This window comes from Lonchura striata, chromosome 9, assembly GCF_046129695.1.
Source record: "Lonchura striata isolate bLonStr1 chromosome 9, bLonStr1.mat, whole genome shotgun sequence".
Lineage (NCBI taxonomy): Eukaryota > Metazoa > Chordata > Aves > Passeriformes > Estrildidae > Lonchura > Lonchura striata.
Genome location: NC_134611.1, coordinates 13774829 through 13784757, shown reverse-complemented (window position 1 = coordinate 13784757; position 9929 = coordinate 13774829). Strand labels below are relative to the sequence as shown.

General features: G+C 53.3%; 1 protein-coding gene and 6 non-coding genes across 7 annotated transcripts; 6 read left to right on the top strand and 1 right to left on the bottom strand.

Moving 5' to 3' along the window:
• Positions 1-585: 585 nt before the first annotated feature.
• On the bottom strand, positions 586-700 carry LOC116183939 (U5 spliceosomal RNA). Its single transcript, XR_004148650.1, has one exon. It is a non-coding gene; the product is annotated as a U5 spliceosomal RNA (small nuclear RNA).
• A 1096-nt stretch (positions 701-1796) lies between these two features.
• Positions 1797-6555, top strand: RPS8 (ribosomal protein S8). Its single transcript, XM_021528435.2, has 6 exons — positions 1797-1868; positions 2686-2792; positions 3168-3267; positions 4628-4803; positions 5748-5877; positions 6393-6555. The coding sequence occupies exons 1-6, from the start codon at positions 1865-1867 to the stop codon at positions 6500-6502; spliced, it is 627 nt and encodes a 208-aa protein (XP_021384110.1). The 5' UTR covers positions 1797-1864; the 3' UTR covers positions 6503-6555.
• Positions 2533-2617, top strand: LOC116183925 (small nucleolar RNA SNORD55/SNORD39). Its single transcript, XR_004148636.1, has one exon. It is a non-coding gene; the product is annotated as a small nucleolar RNA SNORD55/SNORD39 (small nucleolar RNA).
• LOC116183928 (small nucleolar RNA SNORD46) lies at positions 2974-3077 on the top strand. Its single transcript, XR_004148639.1, has one exon. It is a non-coding gene; the product is annotated as a small nucleolar RNA SNORD46 (small nucleolar RNA).
• LOC116183926 (small nucleolar RNA SNORD38) lies at positions 5046-5118 on the top strand. Its single transcript, XR_004148637.1, has one exon. It is a non-coding gene; the product is annotated as a small nucleolar RNA SNORD38 (small nucleolar RNA).
• On the top strand, positions 6122-6193 carry LOC116183927 (small nucleolar RNA SNORD38). The gene has a single exon (XR_004148638.1). It is a non-coding gene; the product is annotated as a small nucleolar RNA SNORD38 (small nucleolar RNA).
• A 588-nt stretch (positions 6556-7143) lies between the features above and the next one.
• Positions 7144-7273, top strand: LOC116183935 (small nucleolar RNA SNORA35). Its single transcript, XR_004148646.1, has one exon. It is a non-coding gene; the product is annotated as a small nucleolar RNA SNORA35 (small nucleolar RNA).
• The last annotated feature ends 2656 nt before the right edge of the window (positions 7274-9929 follow it).

The window sequence follows — 9929 nt, the reverse complement described above, 5'->3', positions numbered from 1 at the left end:
TGGATAAAATGTTAATGTCCACAGCACCCTGATTGTGATAGTAAAAGTGTTTTAAAATCATGGGGATTTGGGGAGTCAGAAGGAAAATTAAGCTTAGCAGGCCCTGGGAAAATACCCTGGGAAAGTATAGGCCTTGTATTTGCTAGAACTGCACCTGTGTAGCTAGTATATGATAAACGATATAATTGTTAGATGTGATGATTTTTTAGTAATTAAATATAATTACTGTTTAATCGTAAGAATAATCAGGAGACACTGTAGTCAGGGGCTTGAGAAAGATCACAAGAAAGGTCAATGTATACAATAGAACAATATAAGTTTATTAATTAAAATGTAAGTTATATAATGATAGAATATAAAATACGTTCAGCTCAAAAGCCATGTCAGAGTCAGATTTGGGTCTGTACCCGATTCCCAGAGCTCTATAATGAAAGCACCTGCATATAATCATATCCCGTGATTATGTGTGTTCCTGAACGCTAACAACTGCGCCCATCCAACTACCACTTATCCGAGCACATCTCACTCAGTTAATTCTGAGTACGCAGTACACCGCTCAGTCTATTTTTTAACCAGAGTAGGGGTAGCTCCACCGAAATGGAGCCTCAAAAAATTCCTCGACACTCGTGCCTGTTCCTCTCCACGGAAATCTTTAGTAAAAGGCGAAAGATTTATACGATCTGAAGAGAAACCAGAGTATGCTGCGAGCTGTCCGCACGCACACACCGTCCCCCGGCTGTCCCTCTCTAGCACATGGCGAGTCGCGGTGCCGTCTCCCCGTCCCCCGCCGCCGCGCTCTGTCCCCGTGGCACCGGCACGGATCCACCCGCGCCCGGCCGCAGCCGCCCCGGGAGCACCGGCGGAAAGCGCGACCGGGGCCGCTCCGCCGGCGCGCAGCGCACCCTGGGTAGGGAAATAAATCTGAATACGAATACGTCACATGCTAATGAGCGCGGCGCTGCACACTGGGCATGCAAATTATTCAGAATAGTAATGCCATATGCTAATGAGGCTGTCCCGATCCGCAGCCCTTGCGTGCGCTTAGCCCCGCCGCGGGACGCCGGGCCTGGGTAGTGGCTGGAGGCGGTCGCACGGTGACCCGCCGGACAGGAGGGACGGGCCCGCGGGCAGAGCCGTGACAGAGCGGTGACAGTGCCCGCTCCGTGCCGGGCCCGCGGGCAGAGCCGTGACAGAGCCCGCTCCGTGCCGGGCCCGCGGGCAGAGCCCTGACAGAGCCGTGACAGTGCCCGCTCCGTGCCGGGCCCGCGGGCAGAGCCGTGACAGAGCCCGCTCCGTGCCGGGCCCGCGGGCAGAGCCGTGACAGAGCCCGCTCCGTGCCGGGCCCGCGGGCAGAGCCCTGACAGAGCCGTGACAGTGCCCGCTCCGTGCCGGGCCCGCGGGCAGAGCCGTGACAGAGCCCGCTCCGTGCCGGGCCCGCGGGCACAGCCCTGACAGTGCCCGCTCCGTGCCGGGCCCGCGGGCACAGCCCTGACAGAGCCGTGACAGAGCCCGCTCCGTGCCGGGCCCGCGGGCACAGCCCTGACAGAGCCGTGACAGAGCCCGCTCCGTGCCGGGCCCGCGGGCACAGCCCTGACAGAGCCGTGACAGTGCCCGCTCCGTGCCGGGCCCGCGGGCACAGCCCTGACAGAGCCGTGACAGAGCCCGCTCCGTGCCGGGCCCGCGGGCACAGCCCTGACAGAGCCCGCTCCGTGCCGGGCCCGCGGGCACAGCCGCCCCGCCATTCTCCGCCGCCTCCGCTCGGCGCCGCCCGGGAACGCGCCGTGACGTCACCGCATCGCGAGAGCTCGCCCCGCCAAGCCGCCCCGCGAGCCCTGGCCCCGCCTCTTTGCGCCGGTGCTGCACCATGGGTGAGTGAAGGGCCGGGGCCTGCCGACATCCGCCGCCATCCGCCCGCTGCGCCGCCGCATCCGCCCCGATCCGCCACCGGCTGGCAAGCGGGGGCTGCCGCCTGCCTGCACCGTCCGCCATTGGGGGCGCCTGCAGTAGTGCCGAGCCGCTGGCGGGGGGAGGGTGAGCGGGCCCAACATGGCGGCCGGTGGATGATGGGGGCGGGCGGCCTCGTCTCGCCGTGCCCTGATTTCCTGCAGATCTCGAGCGCTGGGCGCGCTCCCGGTGTCTGCCGCAGATGAGCAGATGCGGGTGAGGTGGAGCGGCATTCAGCAGGAGGGATGCGGGCTGGCGTTGCGGAGCTGCGCGAGTTGGCAGCTTGGGCCATGCGGGAGGTGGCGTGTTCTGCAGATGGGCCCCATCGGGCTGAGTTCATTCAGGGTGTCTCTCGTAGGGGCTCAGCGGACAGGTGGGATGGGGGTCCCTTCCTATAGCGGATCTACCACATTCTGCCAGTAGCGTAGGATGATTGCGGTAGTGCGCCTGTCAGATCGGCGTCGGGCGCTTCCCAGAGAGTGCCCAGCACGCGAGGTACGTTGGGAGGCAGCTTCCCGAAGAGGACACGGAGGAAGGGGGTCTCTGCTTTGTGCAGCTCTGCTGGAAGGGATGTGCTCGGGGCAGGTCTGAGTATCAATGATGAAGCTTCTCTAACTGCTGCATAAGGCTGAGTGCACTGTGCGGATACCAACCTTGGAGAGCTGAGGACTCAGAACCGCGCCCTGCTGCTGCAGCCGGCCAGGCTCGTGGCACCCTCTGATCGCACTGCTCTCCTCTCAGGTATCTCCAGGGACAACTGGCATAAGCGCCGCAAGACTGGGGGCAAGAGGAAGCCCTACCATAAGAAGAGAAAGTATGAGTTGGGGCGACCTCCCGCCAACACTAAGGTGAGTGATTGGACAGAGTTGGTCAGAAGCATATTCTCAAACCAGAGTTGCTGCTTTTGTGCTATTAGAGGTTTAAATTCCTGCTGTTTCATGTGGGGTTGAATATCTGACCCTGCTTCTCTAGAAGGTGGTGTTTGTCCCTCTGCCGGTGGAAAGCAGCAATACGTTTTTGCAATAAGGCAATTGGAGTGATGAAGCTTTCACCTTAGGTAGATGCAACAGACCGTTCTGGTCATTTACTGTATCTGCCGATGCTGGGGTTTGTCATAGTTACACTGACCACATTGCCTTGGAGGTTAGGGCTGTGCTGGGCTCCTGTGAGGGCCATGCAGCATTCCAGCACCAACGCAGCCTGGTGTTTGTTTCTGACTGCAGATTGGCCCACGCCGCATTCATACCGTGAGGGTGCGTGGGGGAAATAAGAAGTACCGAGCCCTTCGGTTGGATGTTGGCAACTTCTCCTGGGGGTCAGAATGTAAGTACGTGGTGAGCCCACTGCGTGGAAGGGAAACCTGTGCTGGTCTGCAGTACTGCTGCAGAGTAGAAGGACGCAAGCATGGATTTGTGGGCTTGGATTGAACATCCTGGAGCTGACAGCTGAAGCAGCATGCATGGTGATGATGATAACTTTGACCTTACGTGGCCTTAGGGGACCTGGATTTCCACTAAGTTCACAGTGGTAGGAGTGTCATAGTTACACTGAGTGACATGCTTACCTTAACTTTTTATGGGGGAGGGGGACTAAAAAGGGGCTGAAATACTATATATGAGTAGTTTTTCACAAACAGAAGCGTTGTTTATCTGTGAATTTTGTTACTAAAAGTTAAGTGATGTTGTGCAGCAGAGAAAGGTGCTGAGGATGCTTGGGAGAAGGCCTGACCCCAGGACAGTGTAACATTAGCATGTGTAATTCCATATTTCTGCTTTGCTAAGGAAAAGCAGGAAGCCCAGAAGTAAGAGGGGGATTCTGTTGTATTTCCCCAGAGCAAGGTGGGTTTTCTTTGCTTTACAAGCTGACAATAGAATCACTTGAGCCTGAGCCCAGTCAGTGTTGCTGGGTAGGATGGTAAAACAGGAGCAAGGAAGGTGGTGAGTTAGTGACCTGCAGTGGTGTGAGGGAACAGGACGTTTTCAGTTATTTCACAGCATTGTCTGTGCACTGAAAAATACCATTACAGTCAGTATTGCACATATGAAGAGGTTGAGCATACCTTGCAACATGGACAAGGTACGTGAGTGAAGGGAGAAAACCCTCCTTGTGCATAATCCTTGCGTATCTTGAGGGCTGTTTTCAGGACAGGTGACTGCTAAACAGTCCAGTAGCTAAAACTGCATGCTTCAGGTGGGTCTTGCAAGGGTGAAAACACCAGCTTCCCTTCTCAATTTACTCACAGACCCTGATCCTATAGGAATGGGTTCTGGAATGTGTTTCAGGACAGCCCCACTCAGTGTGGCTTAATTCAGTAATTCTAGCAAGTGCATACAGCATTGAGCCCTGTGTGCAGTGTTGGTTGGCATCTGCTGATCTTGCTAGTCTGGAAATTTTAGGATTGCTTAGATCTTTTTGAGATGAGTTCCAGCAAGGCCACTGATCCTGGTTTTTTGTGTAGGAGGGATTTCATTTCCAGGTGTAGATTTCTGTCCTAACAGAAAGTTTGACAGATGAAAAATAGATGGATCTTCTAGTTAAATTTAATTCAGTGCCAGGCAGGCTGGAAGATACTGGATGGGATGTTGAGTGCAAAGTTATTTAAAGGGTATTTGTGAGATGCTATGAGCCAAATACTCAGCTGTCTGATCCCTGTAGGTCTGAACTCATGCTCTTCTCTTGAAAGGCTGCACTCGCAAGACCAGGATTATCGATGTTGTGTACAACGCTTCCAACAACGAGCTGGTGCGGACCAAGACCCTGGTGAAGAACTGCATCGTGCTGATTGACAGCACCCCGTACCGGCAGTGGTACGAGGCCCACTACGCCCTGCCCCTGGGACGCAAGAAGGGCGCCAAACTGGTACGCCTGGGGTTGTCCTTTTGGCTCCTGACACAGCACTCTGCCCTGCCACAGCAGCTCCCATCCTGAACAGACAGTGGCTGCCAGAATAGGGTTGGGTACCCAGCATTGCTTATCCCAGTTGTGTTCCCATAGGTTCCCAGGATAAGTCTGGCTCTCTTAATGGAGTGCTCAGTAGCAGGAGCTCTCCCGGAAGCATTACACCCGTTTGTGCACAAGGACCTGCCTTTTGAGATCTTTGTCTTCTAATGATGATACCTTTGTCCAGTTCTGCTACTGAAGGGAGAGCGATGACAATTTAGGATGCTGAGGAAGACTTCATAAGTTGGGTTCTTGTGCTGGGTAGTGATTGCTTTAGTGAGAAGCTTGGGGATTGCTCACTGAACTTCAGTGTGTTTTTAAGTGTCTTGAAACTACACTGAGCCATTAATCTGAGACTTGAACCCTGGACTGCCGAAGGTATTTAAAACCCCACATGTAGCATTCAGATAAATCCTTGTATTAAAAGCAAAGCAGTCCTTGTTTGGGTGCTGTATAATGCAGAAGCAGAGGGAAAGCTCATCTGCCTTGGACTATGCACCCACACCCGGGTGCTTTCATTGTTTCTGCAGAGGGAAAGAGTATTCACTGCTTTTTGTAGGAGGAGTGATTCACCAGGGAAACCGTTGCAGTTTCATTGATTTGAGAACAGCCTTCCTTAGGGCAATGTGCTCAGTTGTCACCAGTGACTCTGGTTAGCAGTGTTGTGTTTCTTGGTCTCAAAAGTGAAATGCAGCACCTGGTTTTGTGAGATCAAATTATTTGTACCTCTGCCAGGTATGACTTTAAGCACAGTACAGTGCTGAGAATACAAGGGTTTCCTTCATGGTAGTGGGAAACAACCTGTGTTAATGGAAGGTGGCCATGTGTAAAACAATTTTTCTTGCTTTTGGTTTTGGATTTAGACTCCTGAAGAGGAGGAAATACTGAACAAGAAGCGTTCAAAGAAGATCCAGAAAAAATATGATGAGCGAAAGAAGAACGCCAAGATAGCAAGTATTCTTGAGGAGCAGTTCCAGCAAGGAAAGCTGCTTGGTGAGTCCCTGGCAGCATTAATATAACTTGTTCTTTAATCTTCTCCAGAGATACCCCACTTGTTGGCAGGATGGGGAAGTCTGGCTAGCCAGGCTTCTGTCGTTGATTATTCCTGTTGGGGCTTTGAGAAGGAAACGGGGCTCAAGACTAGCAAAATGAGCAGATGTGTGTCAGAAAAATGTGCCACAGGCATCTAAGAGCTTTGATGTTTCAAGCTCTGGCAAACATTTGAGTGTTCTGAAGTCTTCTGGTGATGAGACCTTTGTCCAGTTCTGCTACTGAACCCGAGCGATGACAGTTTGGAGATCTGAGGAGGACTTCATTAGGGACTGCAGCTTCCAGAGCATGGTGCCTCAGGCAGAGGTGCTGCTCAGGCACAGGACCTGGTGACTCGGTCACTGATGAGCCACTCGTCCGTGCTGCTGCAGAGGCTGCGTGCAGTGTGTGCTCTTTGGTGTGTGCACTGGGGTGGGGAATTGCTAAACTTTAACTGGGTGGCTTCTCTCTCCTTGCAGCCTGCATTGCCTCCAGACCTGGACAGTGTGGCCGAGCCGATGGCTATGTGTTGGAAGGCAAGGAATTAGAGTTCTACTTGAGGAAGATCAAGGCCAGAAAAGGCAAATGAATAAAAACTGTTGTGCTAAGAGAACGAATAAAACCAAGAGTCTGCCACCGTAACAGGTTGTGTGCTCGTTTGTGTGTGCAGTATGGAGAGGGCTTCTGTAGCTTCACCTGCCCTGTAAAATGTGAAGGAAGATGGAACTCTAGGAATCCCTGAGCCCTTTAACATCTTCAGGCAAAACTTGGCCCTGCACGTGCTCAATTAAAACATCTCAGTGGGTTCTAAGTGACTTGCAGGACCAAGTGTGTGTGAAAAAGAGTTGTCAGATTTGACAGAACTGGGAAATGTCCAATATTGGAAACCTGTGAGCAGGAGGTAGGTGCAAGTGTGCACCTCCATTAAAACTTCTGGGTTCTGAGCTCCTGAGGTCTGTGCACAGTTCCCCCTTGTTCCTGTGCTGTGTTAGGTTAGCAGGTGCTAACCCACATGCTCATGGGGTGTTGGAGAGGTCAGTGGGGAAATGGGCTAAGTCTGGCTGAAAACTTGGCTATTACACCTTCAGCCCCTGCAGCTGGTAGCTCATGCCTCTGCCTTCCACATTTCATGAGCTCCCATCCCCTGGTTCAGGCCAGCAGCCCCTTTTGGTATTTCCTGCCTGTTTGTACAATTCCCTGCAGGATCCAGTATCTTTTAACCAAACTAGGTGGCACTGCTCAATGACCAGCTGGTCTTCCCCTGACCTCCTTGGTCTCATTCCAGTGCGAGATCAATTCCTTCTAGCAGAAGGGCCAGGCTCACATCATGGTCTGTCCTTTTCGAAAGCTGGATACAAATTCCAGCTTTGTGCCCTGTCATTTGTGATGGAATTGGAAAGCTGTGGTGAACAAAAGCTTTTCTGGATGTTTTTGGTGATAACCATTCCTAGAGGTTCCTGTCCTTAAAGAAGGTAAATCTCTGCAAATAGTTGCTCTTTGTGCAGGTATTGGGGGAAGTCAGGAGCTCATCTGAGGGCTGGTCCTGTGCCGTGGGGCGGGCCAGGCTCGCACACTTTGTGCCTGTCAGGTGAACAGACTGCACATTTCATCCCATTTGTGTGTTTTTACAAAAGCCTCATTTATCCATTGGATCACTGGTGCAAGTCAGGCTTCCTGCAGGCCCCAGCATCACAATCTTTAGCTCTGAACTGAAGGGAGGTGGCCCGTGATCATCTTGCCCAAAGGAGAGTTGTAGTGAGACTGAAGTCTCATGCTTCAAAAATGCAACTCTGTCCCTCTAAATAGTTTTGCAGGGAGGGGTTTAAGTTTTTTTCCTGTGGTGCTGTGCCGTGTTTGGCAGGTATAACAGCAGGAGGTGCCCTGGGGAGTGTGGGTTCATCCTGTGTTGCTGGCAGGGAGGTGAGCATGAGTCAGTGCCAGAGCTGAGCACTGCAGACTGGTACCTGCTCTGATGACCGTGGCACAGGCTGGGTCTGTGCTCTGTGCACTGTCAGCAGAGCTGAGCCCAGCTGGGTGCCACTGCAGTCCAGGAGTCCCTGGGCTGGGTGGGATGTTTTCACAAGCACATTCCTTCTCCATAGTGATCCGGTGTAAACTTTCCCTGCTCTCCAGCAGCGCCTGCTTTCCAGAGAGGTGGAGTGGAGGCGATAAGCACGCTTGGCAGGGATGTGTCATTGCTGCTTCCTCTGAGCGTGTTTCTTCTCTCCGTCATCCTCTGTAGAATGCAAACAGCATTCAGGGTGTTTCTGGGGAACTTTGTACAGTTGGAGAAACTGACTTTATGGAGCAAATGCTGGCTTGATGTCAGGGCAGGATTATAAACCTGTCCCCTGATGAACAGGATTATGGCTCATCAGTGTGTGCTGTTTAGAAAGTTACTACTCTGAGAAACACAGCTGCCAAGGGCAACTGCCCACAGGAACAAAAGTGGCACCTGCAGGTGTGACATGGGAACAGCAGTGGCAGCTGGCCGGGGTGTGTGGCACTTCACTCCCGAAGTGGTGCATGCACAGCCCTATAGATGGCACAGGGATTTACCTGCCTGGGAGTGGGCAAACCTGCTATGCACTGAGCCAGGAAGTGATGGGCTGGGGCTGGGGTTAAGCACAGCTTTAGCCTGGCTAGAATTCAGAAGTGCAAAAGCCTAGGCTGAGGACTTTACCCACTTCTGACAGGTGGAGGGTCTGAATTTAAAAATAGTTACTTGCATAGGATGATCAGCTGCCGCATAAGCCAGGTGAAGTCCCTTGTTATGTGTCCTGCTCCTTGCTGTTGAGTGGCTCTCAGCTCCACACAGTATTAACTTTGGGGTATTTTCACAGGACGTGATCCAACCCAGGAAATGACCTTGTGGTTACATTTCAATAGATCCAGCAGTGACCTGGAAGGCAGTGGAGGAGAAGGAGGGCTGGCTTGTTGAGGGACTTTGTCAGCCTTAAAAGAAGGGGGACTTGAAGGAAAGGGAGCTTTTAAACTAATATTCTTGGGGAAAACGTGTCTGAGTGTGCCAGGGCTGTCACAGACAAAGAACAGGGGACACTGGGTTTGGTCACACCTCCCTGCACCTGTCACAGATGGAGATTTGGGTGGGGGCTGCAGCAAGGGCTGGACAGACCCACTGGGGTAATTTGGGTCGCTCCCTTTGCATCAGCCGTGGCATCTGAATTTAGGCTTCATGAGAAGGAGGGAAAGGACAGGATGTTACATCATTCCCAACAGCCCTGGGAATGGGACCCCAGGGTACATGAGCAGAGGGGGCAACCATGGAAGGGCATTTCTGGAGCACAGGTGAAAAATGCAACTGTTGTTAGCCCTAGTCAAAATCTGCAGCCATGGGCTGGGGTGCAGCCCCTGGAGACCACTGCTAACCCTGCCTGTCCTGCCTTTGCCCTGTGGCAGCTTCTGGTCCCTCTGTTCCTGTGGGGATGTGGGGGTGGCATGAGCCAGGGTACACTGAGATATGCTGGCTGTAGTACTTGGCACAGAGTGGTGAAGGGATATTAAAGGCTGGGATACTTTCCCAGGGCCCAGGAGGGAGCAGGGAAAGAAGTCCAGCTGGATATCAAACAGGGAAACATCCATGAGTGGCAGGAGACATGAAGGGGAATCATCCTATCCTTGTCCCCAGACCATGTGGGGCTGGGACTGAGCAGTCCCACCACGGGCTGCTGGAAGCCCCAAGCACTCTGCAGGAAACACCACTTCCTTTGCCGGCCGGAGCACCACGTCCCGCCCTGCCCAGCTCCCTCCCTTCCTGCCTGGGCACCAGGCCCAGCACGGCTCCAGAGCAGGCAGGGTGGCCAATGCAGCTTCCAGCCTGGAGAATGTTCCCCTGGGCAGGAGGAGCAGGACTCAAGGGTGCCCCCCCTGCATCTGCAGAGAAGGGCTGGAGCACCATAGGGGAGACTTGGGGGTGCCTGTATTGGGCACTGATTTACAGCATCCCCAGCCTTTGCTCTGCTCCCAGGAGCCCCACAAATTCTTGCTTTGTTCAG